Source organism: Pholcus phalangioides, unplaced genomic scaffold, assembly GCF_987345545.1.
Source record: "Pholcus phalangioides strain wild (caught in Gottingen) unplaced genomic scaffold, Ppha-v1.0 ptg000004l_1, whole genome shotgun sequence".
Lineage (NCBI taxonomy): Eukaryota > Metazoa > Arthropoda > Arachnida > Araneae > Pholcidae > Pholcus > Pholcus phalangioides.
Window position 1 is genome coordinate 2,169,220 of NW_028301597.1, and position 21,225 is coordinate 2,190,444.

At 36.0% G+C, this 21,225-nt stretch overlaps 1 protein-coding gene across 2 annotated transcripts in view; it reads left to right on the forward strand.

Annotated features, from left to right (window-relative positions):
- Window positions 1-19,324, forward strand: part of LOC149086414 (LIM domain only protein 3-like) — a 219,682-nt gene extending 200,358 nt beyond the window's left edge. For both annotated transcript variants that reach the window (XM_089255476.1, XM_089255485.1), the window contains 2 exons: window positions 6,551-6,676; window positions 13,359-19,324. In XM_089255476.1, the coding sequence (XP_089111602.1) occupies window positions 6,551-6,676; window positions 13,359-13,644 (412 nt within the window). In that variant the 3' untranslated portion in view covers window positions 13,645-19,324. The remainder of the gene's footprint in view (window positions 1-6,550; window positions 6,677-13,358) is intronic.
- Window positions 19,325-21,225: the final 1,901 nt, after the last annotated feature.

Here is a 21,225-nt window from a genome sequence, read left to right on the forward strand (position 1 = left end):
GGACTCGTAGACATTCAAAGACCTCTTCTTCTGAAGCAGCATTACCAACTTTTTGCCTCTGTGAAGCTTTTATCAAAGTAGCCATGTTCACAGGAAACTCTTTCAATAATACTTATGTCTTAACTATAAAGTGGTTAATACTTGGTAAAACATAAGATAATGAATTCTTATTCATGGTTGTTCTTATTTGGGCAATGCTGCTTATATATAGGTTACATCCTATATTATTTTCAAACATCGAGAATTTTTTTCTCACTTATGATAGCATTAGGGTACATCATTTGCTTAATATACTTCCTCAAAAAAAATTTTGTTTTTGAAAATTTTAGTGCTTGCCAACTAAAGGGTTAAACAACCGTTGAAGCAAACTTCTCATTCACCACTGAATATACATATTTTAGTAATCTGAATGCATACCTATAAATACTTTATACCATCCGTTTTAAATGATTTACCTTATATTTGTTCCTATGCACCATCTTACAAGTTTGTTCAAAGTATGCATATCACTATCTACGTATACAAGTAAAAGACATGCCTTAAAAATCTAATATACCCTTTTGCTTCAAATAACGTAAAGGCAGTCCGTCAAGTATTTTCATGATTATCCCCTTCAATTTTTATATTTTATATTTCCGATAAACATTCTGCTTTCTTTAAATGCACTAACACTATCAGTGGGAGTTCACTTTTCTGAAACTATGTGTCTAAAATCTACATGGATGAGCAATTTTATTAACCCTTTTTAACCTCCTGAATCCATTTAGAACCACTGAAAGTTTTGATTTCACAGCCCATTCTTCGTATACAATGAAGATGACAGCAACTAGCATTGCATATTGTTGTTTCATTCTGTGTAGAATGAACATAGATATTGCAGCGGTTTACTGTTCCATCGGGATAAGTTGCGTGTGCTCAGCTTTATTCTATTTGGTGATATGCACGGTGAAACTTTCAAAATTTATAGCAGGGGTTTATTGAGTATTTTGGTCATACCAATATTGATTTTTATTTCCCGTATGATAGAAAAAATATGCACATAAATTGTAATTTTTGAGTTTAAAATTTGTCCAATGATGCCAGTTGGAATCGTTTCAGATCTTCACTTTGAAATGTGTTTTGCAGATAAATATTTGGTATTCATGATGATAAGATCTAAAGACGAAATAAATTAATAGAAACATCATACAAAACAATCATACAAAAATTCAGGTTGTCCAAAAAAATTTAGGTCAGAAAGGGTTAAGACTCACAAACTAAACTATTTCAAACATTAATCTGCGTGAAGTGTTTTTATCATAATTAAAACTTTTTTTGTAAGATTTGCATAACCATATGAAGTAAATGAAATTAAAATCGGGCAAAAACACGCTCGTCTTTCCTCCGTTCATGCGTAACACACAAAGGATATTAGCGTTCAATGACTCTAGTCGGAAAAATGACAGCTGCATTTTCCATAATCTCACGAGTACCTCATTAATTCTGTATCCAGTATACAATGAAGGCAGATTCAGCATTTAGTATATCAGGATACTTTGCCAAGTAGTGTTGGGATAAAAAATAGAAAAGTAAATTTTCTCGCGGAGCGTAATATTTTGTGAAATAAGCAGAGCTCTCCAAGTTCCGAAGACAAACTCTCAGATTCAAAAATGGAGTGCCGAGCCAGAAAAGGAAGATTTAAGCGCAAGATTTATATTGGATTTATTATTAATAAAGCAATGAACATTAATCGGGTACTTTAGAAAGCAGTTTTACTCCCATAAGAGATCGTCTTGTCTAGTATTTAAATATTTACCTTAACCACGGGGACTTTCCAGGAGAAAAGTTGGACCGTTTTTCCTTGAATTATGAATAACTAGCTCATGCTTTTGCCGCTATTTCAAGCAACGAACGATATATACCGCAATTATGTGAGAGCTTCGAAGAGAGAGAGAGAGAGAGTCAGTGGGATGAGGAATAAGAGAGCGAGTGGCACGAGTAAGTAAGTAAGTAACGCTCATACATATAGAAAGTGTACGCTTGTACGTACTAGTATGTGTGTGCCGTTTAATGATGATGGCCCAACGCTCAATTTGAAACGTGAGACTGATGGAACGTAATTAGGAAGCTTCCAGAATCTTCGATTGGCGGTATTTTCGTGAAGGAATTACACACACTCTCTCTCTCGTGGAATCGCAGATTCCTGAGGGGTAACCGAAATTTAAGAACTTAATGTTTGGGTCATTAATACCATGGTTGGCGATTACTGTGACGTGTTCCGCCGTTGATGGTTCCCCGAGGAGGGAAAAATGCCGAATTTTTAATCGCAGTTAGTGTCTTTGGGAAAGTATCAAACTTGGTGGAACTAGGCTTTCCGAGAAGCGAACGGCTGTGAGAAAAGCAAAAATTGCGGCCATTTCTCTTCGGTTTTAAAATGCATTAGGGAAATGAATAGTTATTCTTGGGTTCCTGAAAGAGAAGTTATTTTCATTTAGAAATGGTGGACGCGAATGAATCAAATCGTTCCTGTTACTACCTTTACGACATTTTACTTTTTCCTTCCTTTTTTGCTACACACCTTCTTATGCATCTTCTTATTGTAAAAGGTGTGACCACAGAGAAAATTCTTGGAAAATATTAATCACGCATTCCGTGTATCAAAACTATCCACAAAGAAAAAAAACACAAAAATCAGGCCAATTTATAGTTGCATTTGTTTCAGTGAAACAAACTACTTTCTACCGAACAGACATATGCCATGCATCCGAAGGTGGACAAATTGAGCACCTTTAATTTGGTTTGTAAATAAATTTTTGATCAACCTGTAATATAAAATTAATCTCAAGTGTCTATGTTCAATATTTTTCGTAATATATGCATTTCAAATCGGGTGATTCTTTTTGAAGCACCCTGTATTTTTTCCCCTTTTAGGGGTGCTAGGTATTTCGATTACCCCCCCCCCCTCTAAAGTTCAAGTTACGCATCTGCCTGTTTCTGCTTCAAAAAATGCTTAATTAAAGCTGTGGAATTTCTTCGATGTACTTTACGGGCCCATAATTGATTTTAAAACATCCTAAACTATATGAATTTATGCAGTTGAGCATCAAAAGACAATACGGAGACATTAATTTTCCTGCTTGAGAAATAAAAAGTTGAAATCAATGTTATTGCATGGATATCCAACTCAAAAGTAGGTCCGGTTAATTATTTCATATTTAATTTTCTGGTATCTCTAAGCGAACTCAATTTTTAAAATTATTGATATGAGGTGGAAAACCCCATTAAATTTCAGCATTTCTACAGTGAAATCAGTAATTTTAACACAGATTTCTATGGTTTATTCCTTCGTCTGACTCTTTAAGTGATGCTGATGGTGATTATGACGTCTATTCAAAAAGCCTTATTACTGGGAGGATTGAACATATCTGAAATGCACGTATCTGAGACATACACATATCTGAAATGCATTGCTAGGGGAATCACGGTAACTAAAATAAACATTCCAAAAGTGATTATTGAGGCCCAGAAACCATTGTTGCCTGACAGTTTCTCGCCTATTTCGGTCGTTTACCCTGCTTTGACGAACTTTTAAAGTAGCCTATCGTTCAAGTCGGGTCCCATTTGGTAGGATCGATTTAAAATTGTAGATTTGTATAGAGAGCACACACACATACACAGCCAATCAATTATATATATAGATGTGAAAGTAAGTATGTATGTTTCTTTGTTAATTTATACCTTTCTACAATTTTAGACTGATCGTCGCCAAATTTTGCATATATCCCAAACAGGACCGGGATTGAACCATAGGCTATATTAAAAGTTCATCAGACCAGTATTATGTATAACAGTTTACTCCTTTATAATGGTTTGTTACGTTTTCAATCCTCCCAGTAATTGAAGAAAACCCGCGCATTACCGGGTATTTTTGCTAGAAACAAATAAACGAACCGGAAAAAACCACAATGAATCAATATTATACGAAGGTTTATTACTGGTTGATGCAAACATTACTTCGGCAAAAAAGAAAAAAATCAACTGTCCTTGCGGGGAATCGAACACACGTCCGATCACACGCCGGGTGAGGTAGAAAAAATGTCAGTTTTGTGAGCTGTTAGCTGAGATAGTTCCGGCTGCTGATGTACCGTCCCGTTCAGTTATGTTACGGTAAATTTGATAAACCCCCCAGTTATGCATAATTGCCGAGCATTTTGATAAGTTTGATAAGTTCCCTAAATTTATCACTTTCACCGGCGATTATGCATAATGCCCAAGCGTCGCGTCGTTGTTATAAACATGATAAATCAAACTGTATGACATGATAGGTTCACGAAACCTTTGCCCCCGATATTTCACCTCCGACATTTCGTCCCCGACATCTCGCCCTGGCACGTTTCGTCCCCAGTACATTTGGCCCCCGGAAATTTCGCCCCTGACATCTCACCCCGGTACATTTAGCCCCCGGAAATTTCGCCCTGACCTTTCGCCTGCCCCGACCATATCAGTGACCCAGTGAGTGACCATATGAGTGACTCAGTAAGTAATCAAGTAAATCGGAAATTTATCTCTGATATTTCGCCAGCCCTTATCGTACGCGTGACTGTATGAGTGAACATATGAATGATGGTACAAGTGACCAAGTGATTGACCACATGAGTGATCAAGTGAGTTGAAAATGTATCCCCGGACATTTCACCTGCCCTGACCATATGAGTGACCCAGTGAGTGATCATATGAGTTACTCAGTGAGTAATCAAGTGAATCGGAAATTGACCCCCTGTCATTTTGCCTACCTTGACCGTACGCGCGACCGTATGAGTGAATATATGAATGATAGTGTGAGTGACCACACCGGTGTGAGTCGTAAATTTAGGAAAAATATTTTATGCTTAAACTGAAGATTCCAAATTCTTAGAATCCATTAAAGTGCGAGTCACTTGGTCACTCAATGCGATCCGCCCGAGCTCCATGGCGGGGGTTTCCGGGGGGGGTGTGATTTTTGGGGATGTGATTGCCGTGATTCGGAGGCGATGGGGGCCTCGGCGGGGTTGGGCCCTGTGGCTTACGGTGTTTTTTTTTTTTTTCAGCATGGCCCAGCCGCAAGGTAGCCTGCTTATATCCCACAAGGGACAGAGCGGGGGCCATGTTTCGTGTTTGCGGTCACTCAATGCTACGTAACCACCTATAAAAAATGAGGGGATGAGGAGGATCATCTTTGCAGACACTCCACCCTCGCACTTTGCCAATCACTCAGTCGCTCACTGGGTCAATCATACGGTCATTCACTTTATCAATCTTTCGGTCACTCATGCAGTCACTCACTTGGTCACACGTTCACTTATGCGTTCCATCACTCAGTAACTCCCTTGGTCACTCACACGGTCAGTCCCTTGATCACTCACACGGTCAGTCCCTTGATCACTCACTTGAACACTCGTACCGTCACTCACCTGGTCACATATACAGTCACTCACTTGGTCACTCATGCAGTTAACCACTCGATCACTCATGCGGTCAGTCACTCGGTCACTCATACGGTTAATCACTCAGTCTCCCCCTTGAGCGCTCATATGCTCAATCACTCAGTCACTCGCAAATTTATTCAAGCATTCACTCTGTCTTTCATTCCGTCAGCCACTCGGTCACTCATACGCTCAATCATTCACTAGGAAACTTACACCAGTATTTAATTAGCCACTCACTTGGCCACTCATTTGGTCAGTCACTTATTCACTCAAACGTTCCATCGCTCAATTCCTCCCTTTGTCACTGACATGGTCAATCCCACTATCACTCATTTGATCACTCATACAGTTAATCACTTGGTCGCTCATGCGGTCATTCATTTGCTCACTCATACGGCCATTCGGTCAGTCACGTGGTCACTCATACGGTCATTCACTCATAAAGTCAATTGCACACTAGTTGATACGGTCACTCACGTGGTGAGTCATTCTGCCACTCGCTCAGTCATTTGTACGGTCACTAACGCACTCCTACAGTTCATTTCACACTCACTTGGTCACTCATACGGTCACTCGATCATTCACACGGTCACTCATACAGTCAATCACTCATACGGTCACTCGATCATTCACACGGTCACTCATACGGTCACTCGATCATTCACACGGTCACTCATACAGTCAATCACTCATACGGTCACTCGATCACTCATACGGTCACTCATACAGTCAATCACTCATACGGTCAGTCATACAGTCAATCACTCATACGGTCGCTCATACGTTCAGGGCAGGTGAAATGTCAGGTGTGAATTTTTCGGGGGCCAAACGCACCAGGGGCAAAATGTACCGGGGCGAAATGTCAGGGGCGAAATTTCCGGGGGCCAAATGTAACGGGGGCGAAACGTTCCAGGGGCGAGATGCCGGGGACGAAATGTCGGGGGCAAAAGTTCCGGATCCCATGATATACTATACATATATAACAATTCATTCATGAATTGTATCATTATATCGGGATACGATCGCAAAATTTCTTATCATTATATCGGGGTCTGACGTCTCATTTATCACGTTATATTGCTAATTTTTTCATTTTTTATTTCTAGGTTATTTGGAACAACAGGCTTATGCTCAGCGTGCAACAAAACGATTCCTGCTTTCGAAATGGTAATGCGGGCAAGAGGTAATGTTTATCACCTCGAATGCTTTGCTTGTCAGCAATGCAACCATAGGTAAGAACTCTCACGTTTTTTCTTTTGTTGAAAATTTTATGGATTTGATAAGATGATATCCTTTTTGAAAAAATATCAATATACGCTTCCGAATTATCTTTAAATGAGGGAATTATTATCGTGAAGATAATGCTATCAGTAATAATTTGAAAATTCGCATATGTGTTGGTCTGCACGGTGTGCAGTGATGGAATGAATATTTTTGATTGGTGCGCTACTAGCATGTGAGAAAATTTCCAAAATAAAAACCCTCTTGATAAGCAGTTTATTCTATTTTCCTTAACATACATAAAAATACATCAAAGCGATAAAATACCTCATTCCTTGACTAAGCTGAGGGGCAAACAAAAGGGAACAAAAGGTTTGTGTGGAGGGGGGGGGGGCACAAGAAATTTTCCCAGAGAAATTTTGAGTTGTACCAACCGTCAAAAAGCATCTAAATCTAGAGAAACTGATTAAAAGAGTATCATTATTTTCTTTCACTGTTTCAATTTTTTAGGAGATTGAGTTTCCTAAGCCCCTAACTGCGTACATCTCTGGCTGAGCCATATAACATATATTTATATATATGTATGATACAGTGTGTCCCAAATTGTTTGCGCAACGGATATTTCTGCAACCGTTTTCAAATTTTAGAAGTTTTAGAAGTATCGTATACATAAAAAAAAATTCATTCATTCCCCATGTGTTCAAATACCTTCCCCATTACAAAGTTGATGTCCTGTCTCTTCTAAGACAAAAAAAAATTCACGTTTCCAAGTGCTATATTAGCCGGGATATTTGAATTCAAAAATCGAAAACAAGTTGGGAAAAGAACGGCGTAAACCATGCATCTTCAACCCGTTGCTCGCGAGCACCACGGGGCGGCCTAAAGTACCCTGAGTCCTCGATGCTCATGTACGATTTCATGCTCGCGAGCACTTGATCAACGTTCCACTTAAACACCTTGGAGGAATTGCATTCAAGGATTGAAATCATCGTCATTTCATGCATTCGTATGTTAAACTTGCTGTAAGGGTGCTGTTCTTTTGATGGGCACAGGAAGTTCGCGACTGGAAAAAAATTGTAGACCTCTGGGACCTCCATGGACTTCTCTCTCAAAAACACTTCTTCCTCTTATTCTTGGGAAATTTTTCTCCAATTTTTCAACTCAAATACTTCAGCGAACGTTGCACTTGGAAACGTGGATTTTTTCTTGTTGGACCTCAGAAGAAACAGTGTAACACTCTATTTAATATAACAGAATTCTAAACATTCTAAAAAACAATCAATACATATACGCGTAGAGTTAGTTTATATACAGAAAAACACAAAGAAAAGATTATTTAGGAATGTGAAAATGGCCGCAAATGACAATGGAGTCAGTATTTTATTTTCACAAAAGTCTATTACGGCAGAAGTTTATTACGATTTTTTGTCGATAAATGATGCTGTACGAAAGCTGGAAATATGCAAACGAAAATCTTAACAGAGATGCAGGATGTACAATTAACAGCTAATTTCTGAATTTTCCTGTTACTGGCGCTTGCGTAAGTTTTTCAGTATGTTGTGGCATGTGGATAAAGCGCTGTTGGAGAAGTTGTTTTACCTCAGCCACGAATCGCTGACTGAAGGTATACGAAAGTTTTGGGACAAAAGAGGTTGAAGAAATGTTCAGGTTATGAATTGTGTGATTTTCTTTCGTGCATATCCTCTATCAACAAAAAATTAAACGAAATATTTTTCCCCTGTACCAATCCCCCCATTCGTGTGAGTAACTTTTGCGCAAACCCCATTCGAATATACTAATTCCTGCAATTTTTATGAATGTTTAAACTATTTACAAATTTATGAGACTACTTGTATTCATCGTAAACATCAACCAATCTCGTCAATGAATACTATAAATCACATGAGTTTACATATATTTTATCGATCTCGATTTCCTTACCCAACTGTAACAATTATAATGGTTGGGACATTCCATTGACATCATAAATAATGCTTCCCTCTAGAAAACACGTTCGGTCATTCAGACGGTTGGCCGAGTGATTCTCACAAGGACAGGACATCTACAACGATGACACTATCGTCGAAAAGAAGCAGACACACACATTAACGGCCATATCTCTCTCTAATTATAAACTACCGCCTCTAGAATTTCTGAAAGGGGCGAGAGAGAAATTGGGAGAATATACCAGAATAGGATGAAGAGGTAGGTTTAGAAGCAGAGTGCTGCCGTAAGGGTGGTGAAAGAGTAAGGCTAATAACTGGGTTGGCCGTCCACTGCACTAATTAGTCCTCATTAGTCCTTAACGAGTCGAGGAACCTCTTTGGAAATTCATCCGCCCTTACTACGCCCATCCGCCAAGTAATGACTCCTGATTACGGCGAACAGGAGACTCTCCCTCTCTCGAATCCTAGAAGAAGACGAACAACAAGAAGAAGCAGAAGATACGCGGTTCGATGCAAGAGACGGGAGAGAAGAGAAACGGAGTTGTGTGAGGAGTGATCCAGATAATTCTTCTCCCGATCGCCGATTATGTCCAATTACCGGGATTAAAAGTGCTGGTCGAAGGTTAGCGTTAGTAAACACTAGATCCTGGAGGTTGAAGGAGTAAGAGGCAAGAGAAGATGGACCTGCTGCTGCTGCTGTGAGAAGGGGGATCGAGTTAACGCGAGACTGAATTAAGTGTGAGACGAAGAGAGAGACTCGGCTAGAGAGCGAAAGAGAGAGCTAGATAGTGCTAGTGAGAGAAGACAGAGAGAGAGAGAGAGAGCAAAGGGAGAGTCGGTCGGAGTATGGTGCGAAGGAGGTAGTTGGTTGCATGTTCATTGGAAACAGGACCAACTAAATCCCTTTAATGGACGGATCGCACGAGGGAATTCGAGCGAAACCGTTCAAACATTTTACGCAGATGCAGATGCCGTCGCGATCAGAAATGATTTGGAACTGGCACTAATTGCCTTAATTACGTTCCAGGATGCACCTCGAAACGTAACGAATGTGGAAAGCGAGAGAGAGAGAGAGAGAGAGAAAGGGACAAATGAAAAAAAAAAGTTAATAAATAAAGAGGTTGTATTAGTGTGTGAGGAAAAGATGGCGAGAGAGAGAGAGGTTGATGATCAATTAGAACTGGCTGAGGATTTCGGAGCCTTCGTACATTTTCGGTGACACGCACCTCTAAAAATATTCCATTCGAAATTGCTATGCGTGCGTGTGTACGTACATTCCGCCGCTCTCCCAAGGAAATGACGTCCGCGGATTTGAAAGGCAAATTAATGGGTTAGTGTTAAGCCCCGAAGAAAATACTAATTGAAGTAAATATTTTTCTAGAGCCATCACCCACTCTAGAAAATAACTATCGCGATGCATTTTTCTGTCTTTCTGAATTTTTTCCCCCCTCTCTTAATATCCTTGTTATTTTGTATCTCGGCTGAATTTCGTTTGAAAACTATAAAAATTTGAATTCATTTGAATTAGGATCGCACAGGTCATATAAATTGATAATTCGAATAATAAATGAATTCACGGCAACTAACGGGTTTTAAACATGAATATTTATAGGTTGTTCAATTAGGCTTGTTTTTTAAAATCGATGTATTTATTTCAAATTCACCTAATCGTGACTTATTTATTTGAAAAAATGAGGTGTTTCTTTTTATAAGAAATTAAGTAATCCTTACTTCTCTTTTACATTTTGACTCCGAATATGAATAGTCATAGAGAAAGATGTACAGTATACGCATGCTCTTTCTACATCCAGCTAGATTTATGAAAAACCTTAATTGCGGATCGATTGAAAAATAGCTCAGTATCTAATGCCTCAAATAACTGAACATGATAATTTATATATATGAAGATCGAAAGGGGTTATTCCCGTGTAATAGTGCAAAATAAATTTTGAAAATTTTCATTTTTGTAAAAACCTTCTGCAAAAAACTTCTTCTAATTACTTTTATGAAGACATCTACTAAAACACACAAATATTATTTTATGATATTGGCCATAAAATATTTTATATAATTGAGTAACGATTTCTAGGTTAGCTACAGTATTTGCTTTGAGGGGATTTTTCGTACGTTTTAACATGGTGAAAATCTATGCTCTAATAGTAAGATCATTAAAAATAATATACAGCACGATTTATTTTAAGAGTTTGGTATATTAGTTTTCTATTGCATATGATTTCCTCTTCTTCTAGAATGATTTGTATATATATATATATATATATATATATATATATATATATATCTAATGGTATAATTTTTTTTGCAAATTTTCAAAAAAAAAAATTATTAACACCTTGTGTGTATGATAAAATAGCAACATAACATCAATTTTAATTGAATGAAATTTGCTTTAAAATGCAAAAACATTTTTTTAAATTTGCAAAAGAAGACGGAAATTTGTAAAAGTTTTTAAAAATATTAGGGACAGCATATACAATCAAATATACAGTACAGGTTGGCCCATAAGTACAAATGAGGTCTTTATCTCATCAACCGTACTTAGAGGTATGATTCCAATTTAACAAATGCTCAGAGGCGTTCAATAATTACCATGTAAACCCTTTATACGGTCCCTCTTGACCTCTAACTTCCAATTAGAAAGTTGTTGTCCTGTCTTTTCTGATCCGAATTAAAAAATCCCATGTTTTTAACTGCAATATTCATTGACATATTTTAATTCAAAATAGTAGAAAAATTGAGAAATAACAGCACAAAAACACCACTCCTTTCTCTAACTCATGCTGGCCTTTCTCAAGTTTTTCCCGATTTTTGGAATTTGAATATCTCAACGAATATTACAGTTAAAAACATAGAGTTACTTTTGTTGGACTCATAAAAGACAGAGTAACAACTTTTCAGTTGGAAGTTAGGGAACAAGGAGACCGTAAAAAAAATTCGATTTTTCATTTCGTGTCACACTCTGGAAACTATCACAGGGTAATTTTTGAACGCTTTTGAGCATTTTTAAATTGGAATCATACCTCTAACATTGGCGTACGCAAGGGGGGTGGGGATTCTAACCCTGCCCCCCCCCCAAGCCGAGATTATGGTATTATTTTGCAGGAAAAATCATAAACCCACCCTTGCGAAGAAAAAAAATTGAAAAACCCCCTTGAAAAAATTCTGCGTACGCCTATGTATACCAAAATATATTGAAATAAATCAATGCTTAAATAATATTTTTAATGTGATATTTCTACTACAGCATAGTTTTTCACTTCAGCAGTTTGAATTTTATTACTTTTTTTTATGCTCGAGTTTCATTTAGGTGAAGTTATCTAAATTTTGTTTCTCTCCTACTTGATCCAATTCATGATTCGATAGGCAGAAAAAATACTTATCGTTTAAAAAACACAGAGAACAAAACGAAAAAATTCGGAAACGAAAACTTCGGTCTTGCCAGTGAAACATTATGCGTTTACTTGAATGAAATTTCGTGAAAATGATTTTTGTATAAAACATAAAATAAGAATGCGAACTATACCAAACTACACAGGATCTGCGGATAAAAATTTCCTATTTTTAATCAGTTCCTACACTTTGCAATAAGTTGGAAACGATAAGAAAATTATATTAATAGAAAGAAACGCCCGCAAAGTTTTTGTAAAAAACATTAGTACAATTCCATATGCCTTTTTTTTGTTGTCGGGATGAAAAATGGCCCATTAACAATATCGTGTGAAATGGGAGCATCACACATACGATTTTGAGATCGATTCTTTGCACTTCAAAAAATCCATGGGGAAACAAATTCAGCAGTTGAGCTTACTAAACCCTGTTGAACTGATTTGAAGAAGAAAAATTATCCTGGGTTGGAATCAGGTTCGCTATAGATGAGAGCTAACATATTCTCAAAACAATTTGGACCTTCTCTTATGGTGACACTATTTTGTTTTCATTTTTCTCTTCGTTTGCTCGCAACAGTGGTAGAGTAGGTAATCACGCTTTCAGAAAATGTGTCGTCAAAATCACAGAGTTAGACATCCAAATCGTTACCTTAAGTGGCATTACTGATTTTTAATGGCTGTTTGACATGATAGACATTTGACCCTGAAACCTGTATTTTTTATAAATCATGTTAGAGAGAAACTTATTTTATTTTAGTTTTTTTCTTTCTTCGTTAATTCAAGTTTAAACGATAGTTTATTTCACCAATACTTCTTCGTTGTTCCAGGTAGCGAAACATTGATAAAAACAAAATTGTTCCAGGCTTTTTAAAATTTACCAAAAGTCCAACACAGTGGACTTCAACCTTTCTCGAATCGCGAGTACATTCTATTCGCACTACCATCATCGAACTAAGAGCACCGTTTCACAACTTTGACATACGTATGCCTGAAATCTGCATAATGATAATTTTTGAATGCAATTTTTACAGTGTGTTGAAGCGTTGATCAAGTGTTCGCGAGCATGAAATCAAAGACAAGCACTGAACACTCTTTGTGATTCGGAGGGAGCACCATGGTGCTCGGATAAACAGGTTGAAAATGGCTGCTCTGACATAACGGAAAATCATGACCATAATTAAATGTTCGATCTCGATGGGAACAAAAAGAGTTCTGATCCTTTCTGTGTCTATCAAATTGTCTATTGGGTTAAACTAAATTACTGTATAGTTCTGTTTGATCAAATAGTGATTTCGCTAAATATTTCAGGAATATATTTCTTTTCTATTTGATTTTTACCATAGGTTCTGCGTTGGTGACAGATTTTACCTTCACGAAAACAAGATTCTATGCGAATACGATTACGAGGAAAGGATGGTGTTCGCCAACCTGCCCTACAACTTGAACAGCATCTCGCTGATCAAACGCCAGACTCAGCACTTGCACATCCAACAGCAACAGCAGCAGCAGCAACAACAACAACAACAACAACAGCAACAGCAGCAGCAACAACAGAATCAGCACCACCATCACCACGATGACTTGTCCAGCGGATATGGTAGCGCGGACTCGGTCTTCGATGCGAAATGACGCCAGGGGAAGGCGCCACTGGGTCATTAATATAACCAGTTGCGTCGGCTGTTTTTACGATACACTTCGTGAAAATATTCATGTACAGATCCACACACACACACACAGGCTCAGGTGTACGCACGTACGCGCATAATTTTACGCGACTCCGGATTCCGCGTAAATGTATCGGCTCTAAATGATGCAGCAGGGATATGCTCGAATGGTCGAAATAAGGCTGTTTAATACGGACAAAAATGTGTGTACGAACAATAATTGTGCCATTTACCGACGCTAGTCATCGGTCTGTATTTGCTATTCCGTATCATTGAGAAAAAGGTTTTGAAACGACAGTCATTTCATATGATACGTTATTACTAATCGCTACCAATCAGCGACTATTAGTCAAATGCTAGTCTTTAAAAAAAAAAAAGGTTCAATAATACCAAATTTGTATTGGATTCAGGGTTCTAAAATAATTTTTTGAAGATATATTGATTTTTGTTTCTTTTTTCCGTAGTTTTCACGTGATTGATCTTAATAACAAAATGTACATAAAAAATATATACGGATTGTATGTATATGAGAAGAAAGAGGAAACAATTAAATTTTTTCAGTTATACGGGCAGTCCCAAAGTGCTTGCACATAAGATAGATATCTCTAAGAGAGAAACCGTTCGCTTTAGAGGCAATACATTCAATTACAAACAGTTTTCAAATGATGTGCAGCTAATTTTTGAAAACAAAATTTCGAAATTTGTTTGAAGGGTCGTATACAGGGTGATTCAGAAAAGATGGGAAAAACTTTAAGTGGTGATAGTACACATAAATACAAACAATTGTCATCAAAGAATGCATGGTTAAATATGAAACGCAAAGCGAGTTCTGAAACGGTCGCTCCGCGAACGTTAAAACGGCATTCCTGTTGAAATTTATCGGTAGTAAAAGAACACGAGATGCATGTAAATGTAACCTGGGGAAGAAGAAGAAACCGTATGCAAATCTGCTTCACAGTGAATAAAAAGGCACGGACACAGTATTACTAAAGTGCGCTTTATCCCGTACGTTACAACTGTTAGAACGGTTGCATGCTAGAATAACTTCACGGTGCTGGCGTCCGCGCCTTTTATTGACTGTGGCTCAGATTTGCATACGGTTTCTTCTTCTTCCCCAGGTTACATTTGCATGCATGGTGTTCTTTTCTCCCGATAAATTTCAACAGGAATGCCGTTTTAACGTTTGCGGAACGGCCGTTTCGAAACGCGCTAGCGCGTTTGCGTTTCATGTTAGACCATGCATTCTTGGATGACAATTGTATGTACTGGTGTGTACTACCACCTCTTAAAATTTTTCTCATCTTTTCCGAATCACCCTGTACATAAAATATAAAGATGTTAATTTTGTCTACAGTCCCTTTGTGCTAAAACATTTAATCACTAAAATGTAGGACCTGGTCTGAAACTGAAAGTTCATTTGCAAAAATGCATGCGATATTTAATGTGGTTATACAATATATTAAATGTGATATTTATATCGAGATATTGAATATTAAGTATGAACTCGCTATGTTTCGGCAAATCATCTTGGCAAGCTTTTATTGGCTGAAAAGTTTCTATTTATATAGGGACTATATGCAAATGAAATGAACTCATCCCTTTTATTTTTTTATTCACAATAAATGACAATTACATTTTTTGAAAATTACAGAATTTTTTACAACTGTGAATTTAATTTACGTTTCGCAATTTGTGAATCACACCCTCAATCATTGGTGACAAATGCTGAAAAATTCGAAGTTAGATGTCTCCGTTGATATTGCATTTAAATGTAAGCAATTTTTTTTTGTAGATGACTTCTTAGGGCCGCATTTACATGGCACTAGTTGTACGTTTTAGCACGCAGGGTGCATATAAAAAGTTTTCATGCATACAAAGCCTTGAAAAATTGAAAGCATTTTGTGTAGTTACACGACATTTGAATTTTTTTTGTAATTGAAAGTGTTTCCAAAGTCAACGGTTGCAGAAACATTCGCTGTGCAAGCAATTTGGGACAGCCTGTATAATATAAAAATAAATTTAAATACGCCAAAAGCACAGAGAAGAGTATTGAAAAGCATATTCGAAGTATGTTTTTGGCACATGATAAATCTCGATATAACACCGAAAAATCGAAAAGGGTTGATAAATGAATAATTATTACGTTTGTGAAATTCTTGTATGAATCATCATACACGATTTTACTGCTTAAATCAAAACATAAATTTCAATCGACTCCTCCTAGTATAACATTACTCAATGTATGCATATCTCTGCCAAATTTTCATTTAAATTATGGAAATATCGATGTATAATGTTCAGTGTACTGACGCGCGTGGAGGTAATGTGACTTTCATACCTACAGAATCTTCTCGACAGTATTAAATAAAATCTCTCAAACTTTGTTTCTTCATAGTAAATGAATATTAAAATGTAAATAAGTTAATTTATTGCGACACGTACACTTTGACGTCACTGTAAAATAAAGTTGCAAGGTGATCTTTTTTTGAAAAATAATAGAGGATTCTGATGAAATCTTTGTATATAAAATAGACTTTTCTTATTGACTCCCGTTTTTCTTAATTTTTTTGGACATGTAAATATTGTTAAGAATTATTACCTCTATATATATATATATATTTAAATATAGAACTAAATATGAGAGATTTCTTGTGATTTAAATGTTGTACAGTTATATATAATAATATTTGATGATGCGATACGCACGGTCTTATTGTGATTATGATCTTTTTTTTTTGTTCTTTGGCTCACCTGCATGAATATCAGCTGAGATTATGTATGTTCGATTGCTGAAATGTTCATAAAACATTATTTATTCCATCTAGAAATGAAGGGTTTGCACGGAATGCCATTAAATCCAGAATACAAATTAATTGCAATGATGTTTTTGTCTTGTATGTTACCTTTACTTTGTACTCGTGTAACAGTCTTCTCACCATGACGAAAACAAAAATGAACATTTTGCAGAATTCGTATCAACCATTTCTGAATGTTAATTTATGTTGTCGATCTGATTGTAGTTCTGAATATATATTTAAAAGAAAAAAAATGTCCATGTTTTTTAATGATATGATTTTATTGGTTTTTCTGTGTTTCCCAACTTCGTGGCGCAAATGTGAGTCGATCTCCTCATTAAAGTGTCTCACCACAGAGCAACAGGGCTATAACGGTGCAATTAATCAATCATTTCACTTCACTCATGGTTAGAAAAATTGACGGATGATGACAGCACACTAAACATAACAAACATTACATAGAAACAAACTTTACGTTAGGTTCATAACACGTACACACACACATTCCGGCATGTACCAATTCCTTAGAAATTCCGTAGAGGAATATGTACGAGATGCATGTTCGATCAAGTAATAGTAGTCCTATGATTGCTATTTGAAAAAGACAAAAAAAACCTTATTTCTAAGTGTTAATTTTCTTATTCCAAACATGTATGCTTTTGCAACTTGTTTGTATATTTTTACTAAAACATTGAAATTTCTAAACTCATGAGAATTTACTGCGTTCAGGGAAGTTTTTCTTTCATGAGATTGAAAATGTATTCTTCTGTTTCAATTACATGACGATTCATCAATTGCACTAATACGAAAAGTGCTATACATCCCAGAATTCTAAACGTTATGTTTCCGAATAATGTGAAAAAAAAGTTATCGCAAATATATATTTTTATTTCAATTTTATTCTCTAGTCAAAATATAAATATGTAAACTTGATAATAATATTCAGTAATACAAGGGTGTAAACTTGTTAAAGTCTGTTTCAGCTCAAATAACTTGCCAACCATTGGTTATGGAAAAATACGTTCAGTTACAAAAGATATACAAATAACGTGCCCATTTTAGATACGTCATTCTTTTTACTAGGAGCTATATATGTACTAAAAAACAAAATATAATTCTTTTTAAGGGTACACTTCCACTCTAATCTCCAACGTGAAACATTGTTGACATGCCTTTACTGAACCCCCAAGAAAATAAATTCCTCGTTTCCAAGTGCAATATTAGCGGAGATAAATATCTTGAGTTCCACTCAAAAGGAAGGAAGATATCCAGCATTATATATTAATACACAAGCTTGGTTTTACGCTTCATACCCTGTTCCTTTCCTCATTTTCAGTGCTTTTGAATTCAAATATCTCGACTAAGAGTATTCTCATTGAAAGCTGGAGAAAAAAATTACCTACCTAAAATGGATACGCTATTTGAATACTTTTTGGAACTTAAAGCATGTTAAGTTTCTATAACCAATGGTTTACAAGTTATTCGAGCTGAAACGGACTTATGTTTCCACTGCGTATATAAGATGGATTGGGGCATGTTCACAAAAAGTAATTTGTGAGAGTATACGCCGAGTGAGTCGAAGGAACATGCCAGCAGTGGTCATCAACTGACCGTATATATATTACTGCCAAAGCCCAAAAAGTGCGGCCGATTCGCAAAATGGCCGAGAGTTCTGGCCAAAATACAGTTTGCATAAATGATTCGCCCTTTGGCTAGCCTATTCGTGAAGTGGCTAGAGATCCCTGCCCAATGTTCGATGTGCTGTTGTTAGACAATCCCGTAGGCGCCACATCCACTTTTTTCATCACGAACATGAGATACATGGCTATACATATAATTAGCTCCATGTGACGAAAGAAAGAATGAAATTCAGGGGAAAAAGTATATGTATAATAATATAGGTTTTCTTTCCGTCAAATTCTTAAAAAAAAGGCATTACCTCATCGTGATTGCGATATGATAGGATTTTTATTTCATCTTGCGTGAAACGATTTAAAGATAATTACTATAGTGCGAGCACGGGGCTAGACTACTGTACCACGTATACGATTTGGGGAACGACCTCCTAATCCACTCTGACTAGCAGTCCGATAGTACAAGTTTTAAAAATCAAAACAAAATAATTTATATATGACAGAATAATACATGATGGGAGCATGGTAATAGATTATCAAAGCCCAAATTTCGGACATTGTCTAGGAAAAATTTCGGGCTTGGCAGTAACATATATAGCCAAGAACTTCTCTAAAAAAATTCAACAATCTGTTGTGGCGTTTTTTTTATTTTATTTTTTTAATAATAATATACTGTATATGAATGGTAAGTAATTCTCCTGGCTCGTAATTGAAAGACTAAAACGCTATTATTTCTCTGCAGAAAATACACTTTCTCAGAATCCCAAAGAATAAGCCTTTTCCTTGCTGAAAGAAGGGATATGGGTGAAATTAAGTACTGAAAAGCTGAAATCATTATTATATAGTTTCTGGAGAAAAAAAATACTCAAGTGGAAGAACCATTACAGAAAAAGTAATTCAAAATACTTGGCAAAGAGATTAGATTTGACGTTCATACACTTTCAATATGCAATCATTTGTTTGTAATTCAATAATTTCTAACTCATGTATATTTTGTCTATATTTTACATTAGTTGCGATATTTTAGGTAATTTTATTTTTGTGATATGTAAACCTATTTCACGGTCCATATTTTAATTGTTTTCTATCCAATTTCTTTTTTGTTGAATAGAGTTATGTTTGCAAATCGTTGATATGATATAGTATGTTTGAATTCGTCAATTCTGTTTCCCAGCACTAAATGATGTGTTGAAAATAAAACGTTCAGAAATTCTTATGTTCGATGAGTCAGTTCTTTTTGTTTTAGTTGTAAAAAAATCCCACACTCCATAAGTTTAAAATAAATGACCACATTCACAAAATGCAAATTATATTCTTGAATCTTTTCATAAAATGAATTAAATAATACCATCAGATTGATGATCGCCATGATACGCACGTTACATTTTTTTTCAAATAAAAGCAAAGAAAATTATGAGAAAAGAGATACTCAGAAGTTGCTTGGCTACAATTTCGGATATTATAAATTTTAGGAAAGTATCAATGCCATGGTGAATGACGCAGAAAGATAAAAAAAATACCACAATTGGCAGTGGTGATAAAATTATGGTAAGATGTAAGTAGAAAATATGATGTCATACTCTTCCAAATAGTGCAGATATATTCGAATAAGAAACAAAAACTGACCCGCTTATAAGCCAACCCCTTCCGAAATAAATAAATGAATTTTATGAACAAAAAAACTCGGCTTATACACAAGTATACGAGGTGATTAATCATTAATTAATTCACTTGCTGCATGTTAATGGCAGACCGTTGATCCTAGAGGCATACTTAGAGAAGGCATAATTAGAAAAAGGATCAAAATAACGTGTAAAACTCAGATACGTCATTTATGTTACAAGGGGTGCATTAAAATTTTAAAAAAATATAACTTTTTATTTTTTTTTAAAAATAACTTTTTGAGGACACCATGTCTTCAAAACACAATAAGAAAGTTGTCTCCCTGTCTCTCTTGAGTCAAAGAAAAGTCCATGTTTAACTGCAATATTCGCAGAGATAATTGTCGAGGAAGAACAGCATAAATAAGGGAGAAAAAGCGTTGTCCGCTAATATTTTTGCTGTTTTTCCCAACTTTTCTTCGGTTTTTGAAATCAAATATTTCAGTGAATATTCCACTTAAAACGTAGAATTTTTTTAGTGGTCTCAGAAAAGACCGGGCAACAATTTTCTAATTGGGTTTATGAGAATAGGGGTGTCCGTATAAAAAGTGTTTTTTCTGTTATTTCAATAACTACGCAACCCTTTGCAACATGAATGACGTATCTGAGTTTTACACGTAATTTGGGTATTTTTCCTAATTGAAAGTATGGCTCTAGGACTAACGGCTCACCAGTAAAATGCGGCAAGGGAAATTAATTAATCACCCTGTATGCAGTATTTTGGAACTTTTTATTCTTTCTGTCGAGCTTAAAACAATATGTTTCGCTTCAAATAAATTAAATAGAATTATGCAAAAACTTTTTAATTGATATGAAAGACGGATACACACATGATAATCCGTTCTTGAGCAAGATATTCTCGATACAGTGTAACAGTAAATACAATAGTATAACAATAACTTGTTGTGGTGTATAATCATGCATATTTCGTTCCTTTTGACAAAAATGCAATCCCATAATCTGCAGCGTTTCTTAATTCAAATGTGTTAAATTTTTCGTACTTATGTCTATCACCTCTTCCTATCTATATCACCACTTATGCAATCTTAAGGAATTGAAGGCGTTGCTCGTCGAGTCCTTTGTGGAATAAATGACAATTTTTCTCTCTATTGGAATTTATACGTCATCTGTCATTTATAAAGAATATTTTTTTATAAAAAAATATATTAATTTTATTTCAACCCCCTCAGGAAGAAAATGAGGTAATGCTACAGGTACTACGTATCTACCAATTAATTTCCATTGCAAAGAAATCGCGGTGCATTCGTATTCCCCATACGAAAATATCGCAATATTTCACTACAAAAATAACTACCAAATAAATTAGTATAAAAAAGTAGAAAAATAATATTGTCTTTGGTATATTCTCGATAGAGTGAACAAATAGTGATAGCAATTAAGTGACATACTCATTTAGAGCAGTGTTTCTTAAAAGTTTTTCGCTCATGGGACCCCA